Genomic DNA, 13,586 nt, shown 5'->3' with positions numbered 1-13,586 from the left:
GTGTCACCTCGATGCTAGCCTTCCTCCAGGACTGAACCCGACACAGAGCTGCCGTCGCCTCCTGCCGTGCTGCTCCCTGGTTCTGTGAGCCCCCTTTTGCTTCTGGGGGCTTTTCTGGGGGTGCTGCTGGGGTGGGTGAACATTTCTGGCTGTCTTTACTGCCTGTAGTATTACGCATGTCCAGTGGCAGGGAGGGTTTGGCTGCTCGCCCGATCCATTTGAGAGCTATTTATCCTCTGTGCGCCCGTGTTTGCACAGGCCCTGGAGTTTTGCTTAATAAATCCCAACGTAGCCCAGCACCAGAGACGTGTCGTGTCCCCCCCCCTTTTCTGAGGGAGAACAACTGGCTGCTCCTTTTCTCCTTCCTCAGTTTTTTGGGTGCTGCCGCTGTGTGCTCGCAGAAGGGGAATTCCACCCCTTGTAGCCGCCCACTTCACCGCACGCTGCCCCAGCACGTGGGGATAGAAAACCAGAGGGGAAAAAATCATCTCCTTTTTCATATTAACCAAAGATTTCTCTGCCTTTTCAACAAAAAGCAGAAGGAGCCTGGTTTCTGGAGCACATACATTCGCCCTCCACAGCTCAGTCGCATTCTTGGAGCACTTTCTCATATAAGCTCCTAAAAATAACACTCCTCTCCCCACCCTCCCGCCGCCGCTCGGTGCCCGTGTGAGCTCCTATTAACGCTCAGAGAAACACAGAAAGCTCACTAAAAGAGCCTGTGTCTTGGTTGAACACGTTTTGGCTGCCTTCTGCTTTTCCTTCTGCTCTTGGCTTGCCGTGTGTCCCTGCAGCCGAGCTGCCCAGCTTGGAGTAAAGGGATGCTGGAAGCAACGGGAACAGCGTAACGAACCCCCCAAAGAGAGAGCATTTGCTTTATTATGGCTTTTTAAAATCCTGCTATAAAAATATCAGTGGGTGGAGGGAACCATTATTTCTTGGATTTGAGGTGGTGGGGGTTACTTTATTTACTCTTATTTTTTATTAATAAGAATAGCTTCACTTGTAGCATAATAGGACTGAGTGTTTTGTTATCCTTGGCTATAATCTGTGATAAACTACCCCTGCCATCAGCCTTGTAGTTTACCCACTAGGGAGCCAGATTATTGCCTTGTAAAACGGAGCACCACTCCTATAATCCCTTAATTAATTAAATGACAAATTTTAGTTCTCTCCCATTGAAAATATAACTTGTACGTAGAGAGGACTTGGATTTATTTGATCGCTTCTTGCTTGCACTTTGGTTTGGGGTTTTTTTTTTTCCCCCTGTAGATTGTCACTGGCTTTGCTCCTGTGTCTGTGTTTTCATCCGTAAATACTGAGGGAAGGGGAGGAGGCTGTTCCACCCTCCATCCCAGGGATGCTTCCTAGGGCTTTGCTGCACCAGGAGGTCAGAGCATCCCCCCCATTTTGCAGGGTGTTGCCATTGCCATGCCCAAAGTCCCTCAACCCTCCAGAGAACTGGTGATGGGGACCTTGGTGAGAGCCCAGGCGTGGAAAACCCCTGCTCCTCTCCTACCCACTGGCCCACGGTGTCTCGCTGTCACGGTTCCTGGTGAGCCTTTCTCTTCACATATGAAAAATCACCTGGGCCCTCTGAAGTCTTACTTAGACTTGGGGAAGAGAAATTAATCCAAGCCCATTGTGTGGAGGGTACAGAACGATCCTCCTTCCGTGCGAGCCCGGCCTTGATTAATTACAGCCCTGCAAAGGGCAGCTTCTGCTCTTGATATCTTTAATTTTTTGGGAGCTTATTTAACAATTTCCTCTTCTCTCCTCTCTCCTCAGCTTAGCTCAGCTGCATGAAATATGGGAGACGACAGGCCGTTTGTGTGCAATGCCCCCGGCTGTGGACAGGTACGTTTACAGGATACTTTATTGTGAATGTGTCGTTGTGAATCAAAGTGGCTGTTTTATCACTGAGGCAAAGAGTTTAAAGCCGGTGTTTTACGTGATCACTGGAGGTAATCAGATCAGAGGATTTGCAGTGTGTAAATCCAGGTTATGAGCCAAGTGCAGGCACTCCAAAGTAATGAAATCTGCCTTGCTTTGGGGTGTGTTCTTATTCCACTGGTGTTTTCCACCAGACCCAGGGAAAACGTGCCAGTCTCCCATTAATGTGTTCTGAGAACGCTGCTCATCTTCTTTCAAGGCTGTTTAACCAAAGGACAGATCCATGCTGGCTGTTGGGATGAGTTAGCTGCTCGAGCCTATTCCCTAAAGCAGCTGAGAATGTGACAGTTGATGGTCTGTGTTATGTGAACCCTAAACTGCTGAGATCTATTTTTGGCTTGCAAAAAAAAAAAACAGAAAGGAAAAAAAAAAGAAGAAGAAGACGACGACCCATTGTGAGTTTTTTCCCTCCACAGACATCAGGCTACAGTTGGCTGTGGACTTCCAAAACTTGTGCTTGGTCTCCCAGTGCAAAGGATTGTTGCTTTCAATGAGTCACATCCCCCTTTTTCCAGTCCTTCCACCTCTCTCCTGGGCTCACCTGCCTGGGGAAGGCACCTTTTCGTTCTGTTGAGCTTGGTTTTGCAGGAAAACCAGTGTTTTCCCAAACCTGAGCTTTAGGAGAACCACCCCCCCAGCTCGGTGGCCCTGTCGTGGTGTTTGAATTAATGGGAGGAAGGAGGGGGTTGTGTGATTACTGCTGGGGCTGCGTTAGACCCATTAGAGACTGGAGGCTTCTGCAGTGGAGTGCAGGGAGAAGTGGGTTTGGCTGTTCCAAGGTGTTTGAACCTCAAAATGGGAAGATGCCTTTGGTACAGGAAGAGGGGAGGGGGGAGGATGGTGGCTTTTCATTAGTTATTAAGTGAAGCACATGCATTTTGTTTCCCTGGCTGTGACTGTTGGATGTCAGGCTGCCAAACTGTTACAGCAGCAATGCTTTGGGAGCTCTAACTGATCCTGGGGTGCTCCCCTCCGTCTGCCCCCACAATTCTTCAGTGTATTTAATATCTTAATGCTTCCTGTGGGTCTCTGATTGAAGTGAAAAAGAATTCAGCATCCCCAGGGTGCGTCCTCTGAGGCTGCAGGGAAATTCTGTGACACACTTACTTTTAGAGTGCAGAAATGGGTCAAAAAATCTCTTCTGGGATCTCTTTTGGGCTCTTTAAAAATGCTCAGTTAGGACTTCTCAGCTCTTTGGTCCTTCCAGCCCGAGCCTCACCTGAAGCAGCTTTCTATCCACTTGCAGGTGATCTTCCTCTTTCCCTTTTTTCTTTCCCCCCCTTTTTTTTTTCTTCTTTTTTTTTGGTAGGCTGCTTTTTATCTCGAACTTCTTTGCCTGTGAAATTGTGCAAGTCATTTATAAAATGTATTAGCTGTATTTGAGCACTTAATGATGTGAGGACTTCAATCATACAACCTTAAAATCGGATTCAAACAAGCAATTAAGGCAAACAACAATGTATTTAAATTTAATCTCCCACAATCTCCCACAAATGACATATAAAGGTGGTTGCTTCCTCCTTTCGCTGTTCCAGACTGCTGCTTATGGGTAATTCTGACAATTCTTCATGTTAATATTGAAATGTTAGAATCCAGGTAATTCATACCAGTATGATTCATTGTGATCTAACCTGACCTCGTGCACGGTTTCCTAGAACGTCCTTCAATACCTGTTCAAACCAGAGCGTGTGTTAAATAATGATGATCCCAGCTTGATTGAAAATATTTCCAGTGATGGAAAATTCACCACAGCCCTTGGTTAAGTTGTTCTAATAGATAATTGCTCTCGCTGGTAAAGGAAAAATGATGCCTTATTTCCAGTCTAAACCTGTTTCAGTGGCAGCTTCCAGGCTGTGGATCTTGTTAATTTTTGTTTGTTAGATGGAAGCTCCTTCCTATTGAATTTCTCATGTCTGGAGGTGTTCGCCGACCGATCGACTCGTCCCTTTAACAGTCCTTTGGGCTGACTAAATACATGGAGCTCTGAACCTCTCCCTGCAAGTCTCAGTGTCTTATGTGCACTTATCTTTGTCCTCTATTCTGCACATCAGCTTCACATGGAAGGCTCTTAGGAGCCTTGGTGGATCCTCCCCACAGCGGTACGGCTGTGGAAGCGCGGCGGTACCCGAGAGCCGTGCAGAGCATCGTGGGAGGATCAGCAGCTAACATGAGTATTTGGTGAGCTTCTCCTGGGGCAAGTGGAGTAAAAGTGGCTGGTTGCTTTGAGCTGGACAGGGTAGCACAGTTGGTAGCTTTGGATAATAAAAATAAATCTGAGTTTGAAGTTTGGGGGGCTGATGGTGGCCAGCAGCTGTCTGCAGGGCTCGACCTCCGAAGCACGTGCTGCATTGTTTCCCCAGCAGCTTGTGCTGCCTTTTGGCACTAAACCCTGACCCTTGACAAGCCACTGTGGATCATCCCACCCCAAACAGCTTCTTCATGTGGATTCCTGTTAAAGTGATGCCTTAGTAAGGGTCAGAGGGGACTGCACCGAGCTCTGTTCATTCCCCTCATTCCTAAAGATCGAGACCTTTCTCTTAAAACAAGAGGGGGGATGACAAAAAGAGACTGTTGGCTCTGTGTGATCTGCCACAGAGACACCTTGACCTTCCCACTGGGGCTGAGTGCCCATGAGTCCTGTCAGAATCCATATGACCCAGTGTTTGGAGCTTTCTAGAAGATAATCTGGTATTATTTCCCCCAGCCAGGCACACAAACACCCCAGCAGTGCCGTGTTCCTCCTTACAGCACAGGAAGCTTTTCCCAGCTCAGAACCAAGCCAGACTCTGGCTGGCACTGGAGAGGGACACTCTCTGGCAGGATTCAGCCTTTTCTTTTTCCTGATTCTTTTAAAATCTTTGGGTGCATTTTCCTTAAGGGGGTAGAGATCCCCCCCCCTCCCTTGATTTGAATAGGAAAGTGTCAGTGGCTGTTGGGCCTCTTTGTTTAGCAGGGTCAACATTTTTGGGATAAGCCTGGCTCACTGAGTCCTTTCACCGCCGGGGCTGCAGCGTCTCTGGTCCTTTCTAAACCTTTGATCCCGTGCCCAGTCCCTTGGCTTGGTTTTATCCCTGTGGATTGCTGCTTTTTTGGGTTATTCCCCTTGTCTGAGGGGGCTGGGGAACAGAACTCTGCTTTGGGTGGGCAGCTCCTGCTGGAACAAGGCTACTTTGCTGCTGAGTTAACTGGGATGGGATTCTGGAGCTCACTATCAGCTGGGGCAGGGAGCATGGGGACGGATCTCCTGCTCCTTTTCTCCTCACTAGAATTCAGTGATCTGCTTCTTGCAAGTGCTGCATCGAGCTGTGCAGCACGAGAGGCCGTGGGAGGAAGAGGAGGGAGAGCTGAGCCACACTGATTTAACAGGAGTCCATCACTCTGCAGCCAGTGGGGATTTTCCCCCTTTAGTTTAAAGGAAAAAAGCCAATTAATTTGCTTCCCAGTAACATTTTTGAACTGTGATCTGCTGCTTTCCCTCCGTAGCTGGTACCAGCCCTGTCTTTTTATCTGTAGCCCTTTCCCCCCTTCTTTTCCTTCCCTGTTTCTATGGAGGGACAGGCTGTAAAGCTAACTTTTCAGGGGGAAGAGCGAATGGCCACCCAAAATAGCTGAGCAGATCTTGCCATACCCCCCTTATCACCACAGCCAGTGGGCTTTCAGTGGGCATGTAAACATGTTTTGGTTGCTAGGTCTTTAATGGTTGTTATTTTTGGATCCTGTACATGATCACTTCCCAACAGCGAGTCTGCTGTGACACAGCTGACTTCTAAATGTGCTGCATATACGGCTTTTAAAAAAGATTCTTCTCAAGGTCATTGATCTGGTTTCTTCTCTGTGAGGACAGGTGACACATTTTTTTTCCCCTCTTCGTGGAGAGGGTGAAGAGGGAGGCTGAAGGAGCTGGGCTTGTTCAGCCTGGAGAAGAGAAGGCTGAGGGGGGACCTCATTGCAGCCTTCCAGTCCCTGAAGGGAGCAGAGGAACAGGAGGGGAATCAACTTTTTAGAAGGGTAGATAATGGCAAGACAAGGGGGATGGATTAAAGCTGAAGGAAGGAAGGTTTAAATTAGATCTTAAGGGGAAGTTTTTTACAGAGAGAGTGGTGAGGGGCTGGAAGGGGCTGCCCAGAGAGGGTGTGGGTGTCCCATCCCTGGGGGTGTCCAAGGCCAGGTTGGCTGGGGCCCTGGGCAACCTTGTGTAGCTCCAGGCCTGGAGGTTGGTGTCCCTGCCTGTGTCAGGGGGGTTGGAGCTCTGGGACCCTTGGGGTCCCTCCCAGCCCAGCCCATTCTATGATTCTAAGAGCTGTTCAGCAGGGACTTGGCCTCCCACCCTGTGTTGCCATCTGAAGGCGAGGAGGGAGGTAGAGTCAGGCCCCTGCCTCCCAAACCTCTGTGGAAGGAAAGAGCGATGCCTGGAGCCAGGCTTTCACTGAGTCTCTTCAGTGAAACTAATCTGGGGGTGGTGTCGGCTGCTAATCGTTATTAACATCTTCTAATCCCATTTACAGCGTGGTGAGTGATGAAAGGCAGCCTTAGCGCAACCAAGTGTTAGCTGTAAACTTTAGTGATGCCGTTAAAGTTGAAAGGTATTAACTAAGTCTGCCTAATGAGACAGCTCTGACTCATTAACACGAGGTAATTAAAACTTCAGCCGTCCCAAGGCATCTACACCAAAGGAGTGGAGGGAAGGCAGGGGATTTTGTTACTGAGAGCAGGGGGGAGTCGCGCTGTGCCTTGGGCCATCCCCCCTTGTAAACCTGGGTCAGAGCTGTCTCGGGGTGCCTGGCAGGTGATTAGGGGAGGCAAGCTGGTGGCGTGGATGGTGGGCTTGGTTGGGTGGATGGATGTGCCTCTCCAACAGCCCTGCTCCTCTTCTGAAGGCTCCAGGAGCATGGGATGCTCAAGGCGTTACGGAGTGTCATAAAGGAGGAGCATCTTTATTAATAAACCTGTTTGGGCCGCTCCTGTTGCCCAAACTAACAGAGGGGCCATAATATCAAATATATTCCAATGGGACCACGACTTTCCCCATCCCTTGTCCTCCCCCCACCCCACGCCACCCCGTTCCACTTCTTCTAAGTGCCACAAATCAGCTCTCAGGTCCTAATTCCGGCGGCCGCAGTTACACAGCCCATTTCCTCAAACAATCGTTTTGCTTTTTAAACCCACCCTTAATTTAACAATTTATTCCCCTTAAACCCCACGCTGCTGAGGTGATGCTCGGCCAGGGTCCGAGAAATGCGAAGCCCAGAACTTTCACAAGGCCAGAAAATGATTTTTCTTCTTGGTGGTTTATTGTATCCTCTTATCTTGTCATATAATAGAAATAATGTTTATGGCATTGAGGCCTCAGCATCACTTGGCATTTAACCAACCTCAAAAGCAGTTTATTGCTGTGTATACTCTGCCGCCATGACCATTATCCCTTAAATCTCTATTGCTTTGTAATATACGAGGCAACAAATGGCTTCTGTGATTGGTTAAATGTGGAACTGGAGCTAAGGTGTGTTTTGTAGCTTGTATAATCCAAACGAATATAGATTATTCCTTTTATACGAGCGTAGCGAGGAACAAATGGCCAGCTCCTCGTCCTGAGCGGTGACCAGCTCTCCTTGTCATGGTTCAAGCTTCCTGAGTGGGACAGGACGTGTGTGGGGCTTTGGCTGCAGCTCGGAGGTTCCCCGTAGGTTTTCCAGCTGTGGAGTGGGTGAGAACCAGGCTGAGTGAGCTGGGGCTGTTCAGCCTGGAGAAGAGAAGCCTGAGAGGGGATCTGATCACTGGGGATCAATAGCTGAAGGGTGGGACACAGGGGGACATGGGCAGCCTCTGCTCGGTGTCTGTGGGGACAGGACAAGGGGCGATGGGCTCAAGCTGGAGCACAGGGACTTCCCCCCCAATGTGGGGAAGAACTTCTTCCCAGTGAGGGTGAGGGAGCCCTGGGACAGGCTGCCCAGGGGGTGTGGAGTCTCCCTCTCTGGAGACATGCCAGCCCTGTCTGGACGCCGACCTGTGTGCCCTGTCCTGGGTACCCTGCTTGGGCAGGGGGGTTGGACCCGATGATCTCTTGAGGTCCCTTCCAACCTCTACGAATTCTGTATGATTCTGTGATCTTCACCCCCAGTGTTCAGGTAGGGGACCAGCACCACCAGTAGGAAGAAGGAGTCGTGTCCCTGTCCCTGCAGCTGAACGTCTGCAGTAGAAGCAGATCATTCAGGACGAGCTGCTGTGATGAAAAGAGGCAGGATAATAGAGCAGAGCGAGTCGGTAGGTGTGTAGAGCATCCCAGAGGAAGAAAGGACCCGCCGCCCGTTTGCTTTACAACAAAGCATCCTTCTTTGGCTGTAATTCCAAAGGGCTCTTTTATTACCACCCTTCTCTCCTTCCAGTCATGGCATAAAGCATAAAGGTAGGGAAATGTTGCCTGGCTGGGAGCTGCTGGTACTCCCAAGAAAACCCCAAGGGATGTCATGGTCCTGCTGGGGCCGTGTGTGTGCAGGACAAGGATGCATCCAGTTTGACCATGAGCAGGGACAGAAAGACAGACTCATGTGCTGATTTAACAGCCACCTTAGGGGCTGCCTCCCAGGACTCTTCCCTTCCTCAGCTTCAGGAACAGATGGACAAACTGCCGGTGGAATTTGGAGAGTTAAAAGTCCAGCCTTTGGGAAACTTCAGCCCCGTTGGATCCCTGCTGCCAGAGCAAAGGGGGATTTAAGTGGTTGTTAAGCAGAGTTATGACATCCTGTCTTCTGGTAGAAACTGTTACTGTCCTGGCACGGGGATGGGGTGGGACTGGACGTGGGCACAGGCATGGGGTTGTTTTCCCTAATGAATTCTGGCTCCTAACGCCCACTGATGTAACGAGCAGGAGCTGTTGGGGCTTTGGGAATCTGAGCCTTACTAATCAGGAGAAGGGCTTCCGTGGAGCAGGGTGGATAAAGCCCATGTCCAGAGCTGGGCAGGGCTGGGGAGAGTGGCAAGCTGAGAGAGCAGGACACACAACTGCCCCCACAGGTGTTACGTGACACGATCCACGTCAGGTCTCAGCTCCAGGAGGGTGACCTGGATGCCACGATGATGTGGGGCTGGATGCTGAGGGATGCCAGCACCGGGTTTGATCACAGGGTGAGCAGTTGCCACCCTCCTGCAATCCCTCACAGGCAGCGCAGAGACTTCCCCCAAAGCCTCACTCCCTGTTAGGGGTCAAACTGCATCTGACACCCCCCTCCCACACCCCCAAACCAAAGATTAAAATGCAAACCCCTGGCTGTTAACAGCAGCAGGAGGATAAAATCCTTCTCCCAGCTTTTTGTGTGCCTGTTACGCTTGGGCACAGCTACCCCTTGCCTGCAGTTAGCATGCAAAGTCACGTACGTGTTGTGTCCCTACTGCACCCAAGTGATTTGAAGAGCTGAGCCATAAACTAGACTTTCTTTTCTGCTTTTTAAATGGAAGGAAACGTCTGAAGCTCTGCGGCGAGGAATTCCTAGCTGGATACGCCTGCTTGCCTCACATCTGCAGCTTTTTATTTGAAAGCTGCCACAGCTGAAATAAAATTCTACAGAGAAACATCTTGCTTTAAAGGTCTTCTAGTGTTTTACAGGAATGCAGGTTTCCAGAGTTAATTATTTATTTCAAATTAAGGCCTTTACAGCTGCAGTACCTGTACATCAAGCACAACATGGCAGATGCTACGCGCAGCGCCGAGCGCTTCCACTATGTAATGGGTCTGAGGAAAAGGAGCGCTTGGCTCTAGTAACTCTTTAGGTTGTTAGCATCAGAAGTAGTGAATTAATTTGAGTTGTAACTCAGGTATTGTCAGTAGAGTCACACGATATCACCCACCTTCTTCCTGAAGGTATTTTTTGGAGGTGGGGGAAGCTAATTTTGAATAATAATAAGCTTGAGAAGGCATCTGAAACCAGTAAACGTTTATTTTTTACACTCCTATAACTTAAAAACGGCCAAACCAATTTAAACCAAATTGGATAATAAAAAATATTGCTCCTAGGCTGAGCCCCTGTATGCCAAGTTCCAGCCTAGAATGAATTTTTATGACCAAATTATAAACCCCCTAGAAATGAAGGTTTAAAATGGAAATGTTGACAGACCTTTAACTACAAAAGCACTATAATAGAACTTCTTTTCTTTTTTTTTTTTAATATATATATAAAATGGCTGTTTTAAAATATAATTAAGACTTAAATATTATTTAATAGCAGCATTTCCTGTAAGTTAAAATCTTTTATCATTCCTAGGGCTGGGATTCATTGCCAGTTCTGAGAATGCCAGCTCTGCTTTGCATTTGAAGCACGTTGTGCGGTGCTGAACCGACACAGACACTTGTCTGTCAGATGGAAATGGGTCTGGAGAGCTTTCCAAATTCTCCTCTTCTAAATAAGAGCCTGGATGCCAAAGGGTTTGCTGGACCTCTCCTCAAATCCTGCAGCTCTGGGAAGAAGCTGCGGTGAAAGTCTCTGCCAAAGGACTCAACTTTTAATAACGGGAAGCGCCGGTGGTTGGTTCTTTGCAGGAAAACACGTTTGCATCCCCTCTGGCTGATTAGGTATTAATTAGGAGTTGAGCTTTTAGCGTGTGGGGGCTGCTTTGGTGTTCGCTGGACACACTTGACAGCCCCTCTGGAGAGCTCCAGGCACCGAGTGATGTATCCAGAAGCCCCTTGTGCTGCGGAGCGAGGGCTGGGAGAGCCGTCCTCGGGAGGAAAAGGCAAGGCTTTTCTCTCACACCCCCACGCAGGGCTTGTATTTCATCCCTGCCCCCTTACTGGGGGACTTCCTCTTCTTCTCCTGCCTTCCTATTCCCCCTTCCTCCCCACGTGAAAGGCTTTAAGGATAACCCCTGGGTGGTTGGTGCAGGGATGCAGGATTGCTGCAGCACCCGGTGCTGGGGTTTGGAAATGGGAAGGAGCAGCTACAGTGTGGTGTTTCCTCTCTTTTCCTGCTGGTTTGGCTTGCTCTCTGCTCCCCTTTTGCCAGTGAATACGTTACCTGGTGTTAACCCTGCTGCCAGAAACCTGCTCCAGACATCCTTTGTTAGCAGGGATGCTGATGGCAGGGTGCTGAGACCTGTAGGATCATCACCTTCATCTTAAGGGTTGTTTGTTTTTGTTGGCGTTGGTTTTGAGGGTTGTTTTTTTAAGGAACTTAATGAGAACACAACACTAGGTAGGAGACAACGTAACTGGGAGTGTCTGGAGGTGAAACCCTGCGATGCTGTCCGTGCCCTCCCTCTCCTTCCTGCCACGGGAGTTGCTCTCCCTCCTGCAGCCACGTGTGAAGGGGTTGGGTGTGCAAAGAGCAGCTTTTCCCTCCTCCGCAGTGCCAGCCCTGAGCTGGGACATCCACCTCCAGCCGTTCAGGGAGGGGGCTGTTCTAAAGGACAGGCATGGATGAGAAATTTATCTGGAAACTCTTTATTATCAGATGTATTTTAGCATCCTCCTGCACGTGCAGGGCTAGAACTGGCCTGGAAAAAGGGTCTTGGGAAGCCGCAGCGAGCTCTGCCATGTCTTTCACTAGAAACCTCCCAGATCTGGTTGATTAAATACACAAATTAATTATATTTTGGGTGTAGAGTAATTGCTTACTGGCAGGCATTGGTTTAATGTGCATGTAGGGGAGATGAGTGACTTCACTCCTCCTTTCTAGTTCAGATTTTTCTCGGAAATGACTGTGCATCTCCGGAGTGAGAAGCTGGTGAGGTTTGGCAAGAGCTTTTCCGTTCCTGTTTCAACCAAGCCCTCGTTAGGCTTTCTCAGCCACTGCAGCAATTAACATAAAGAAATAGCACCTCTGAATTTGAAGGAAGAGTTGTGTGGTTTTCCCTCCTGTCGCCTTAGTGGGCTGCAGAATACCTAATAACACCTTAAAATGCCCAGAAGCCAGATTGAATGTGGGTCCTGTTGATGGAAACACTGCAGGAGGATGAGCTGTGCTGGCTCACCGTCCGCTGCCGCCGTACCGGGTGCCCTCTCCCATCTCTGCATTAGCATACTCGTTGGTTTGGGTGTAAAAATGGGAGTATATGAGGCGGCACGCAACCAGTAAACCTATTTCATGTGGCAATAGAATAGCTGGTAATGGATCTAATTGCCCTTTTGGAGCATCTCTTGTCCCAAAGGATTCTTCAACCGCTCGCAAATCATGTCAGAACCGCGCTTCCCGCTGAAGAAAGGCACGTTTCTGCTCCCCTCTGTAAAGGGACCCCCCCCTTCCCATCAAAGAGGGGGTGCTGAGACCTCAAAAGTGGCCGCCTGCTTTCCTTGGGAGCCGCTTGAAACTGGGGTTAACCTTCCTTGTTTCCGAGGAAGGGCGCTGAGGAGCGCCGCGGGGCGTTGAGCCCTGTTTCCAGGGAAAGCCATCTGCTTTTCCATGGGCGACTTGCAGACTCAGCAGCTCTAAATCCATGTGTGTGTGTGTGTGTGTGTGTGTGTGGAGGGAGCGCTCGCACCGGGATCTGTTCCCATATAAACAATCCCCTCCATATATCGGCGTATTTATTTACTGCGGCAGTTCGATGCCGCCGGCTTGAGCGCGAAGGGAAGGTGGGAGCAGCCATTGCGGCACAGGAGAGCATCCCCCCCACTTGAGGAGCGGTCCCTGGGTGGGTTCAGGGATGCAGGGCTTGTGGGGTGTCTGTGAGGGGGTGCTTTACACAGGGCTGGCTCCTTCAAAGAGAGTTTTTTCAGTCTCCCCATCCGCAGAGCAGCTCCCTCGCACCCCACGGCACCGGTTGCTCGTGCAGCGTGGTCCAACGGGGTCCAGGGGGTGTCTGCCAGGTTTCTGATTTAAATTTGAGGGGGGGGGGGTGTTCAGTGGGGTTTATCTGTTTGCTTGGGCTTTGCAGAGCTTTATCCTCATCTTTCCCAGATCACGGGACAATTTCCACTTTCAGCAGCGGCATCGGTGGGGACGATGACTCAGGTTGGGGGACAAGAAGGGAGGGTTTCCCCTTTCTTGGGAACATGATGAGGGGCTGCAAAAATACCCACAAAGGAACAGGGCCACGGGCTTGCAGGGAATGGTTCCTTCCCCTTTTTTTGATTTAAGGGACTTTCACAGCCACAGAGTTTCTGCTTGGAATGAACTAATCTCAGCCCAGTCCTCACCTCAAGCTCCCTCTCTATATCAAAACCGCCGGCTGCGCCTCTCGCCAGCGCCAAGCTGTAAATTAAGCCAGGCCTCTTTTATTAACTTGAAATTAGACTGATCTAAAAGCTTGCTTGTGGTCTTGAGCTTAACAGGAGCACAAAGCTGCCGGTGGCCGTAGGCTCTCTCACGGCTGGATGGGAACCTGCGAGCTTTGCCACGCCGAGCCTGGCTTGGGAGCTTAACCTCAGGATCTTATCGCAAGAACTGCAAAAACCTGGGGTTTCATCCCTCCTAAAGCAAAGGAGAAATAGGTTTTGGGGGTTTTAAAGGCAGGAGGGTTGGTTAGGAAAGGAAAGAGAGGTTTTAAAGTGAATCCAAGCCTGCCCTACGCTTGGGATTGAATTTTTCCTGCCTCTTTTCAGCTCAGGATTTTTTTTTTCTTGGCCAGTAAAATATTTCCTTATATTCAAACTGGTCTTTTAAAGAGAAGGCTGGTTGGTTTTGTGGGTTGTTCAAAGCCTGGCT

At 49.6% G+C, this 13,586-nt stretch overlaps 1 protein-coding gene across 3 annotated transcripts in view; it reads left to right on the top strand.

Moving 5' to 3' along the window:
• Window positions 1–1,809: 1,809 nt before the first annotated feature.
• The window catches only part of LOC311202649 (cyclic AMP-dependent transcription factor ATF-7), a gene marked incomplete at its 5' end in the record, with an annotated part of 43,451 nt that continues 31,674 nt past the window's right edge, over window positions 1,810–13,586 (top strand). For all 3 annotated transcript variants that reach the window (XM_084277238.1, XM_084277239.1, XM_084277237.1), the window contains one exon: window positions 1,810–1,857. In XM_084277238.1, the coding sequence (XP_084133364.1) occupies window positions 1,810–1,857 (48 nt within the window). The remainder of the gene's footprint in view (window positions 1,858–13,586) is intronic.

Source organism: Gallinula chloropus (assembly GCF_964237585.1).
Source record: "Gallinula chloropus genome assembly, chromosome: 31".
NCBI lineage: Eukaryota > Metazoa > Chordata > Aves > Gruiformes > Rallidae > Gallinula > Gallinula chloropus.
Note: the sequence above shows the minus strand (reverse complement) of the source record. Positions and strands in the feature narration are given on the sequence as shown.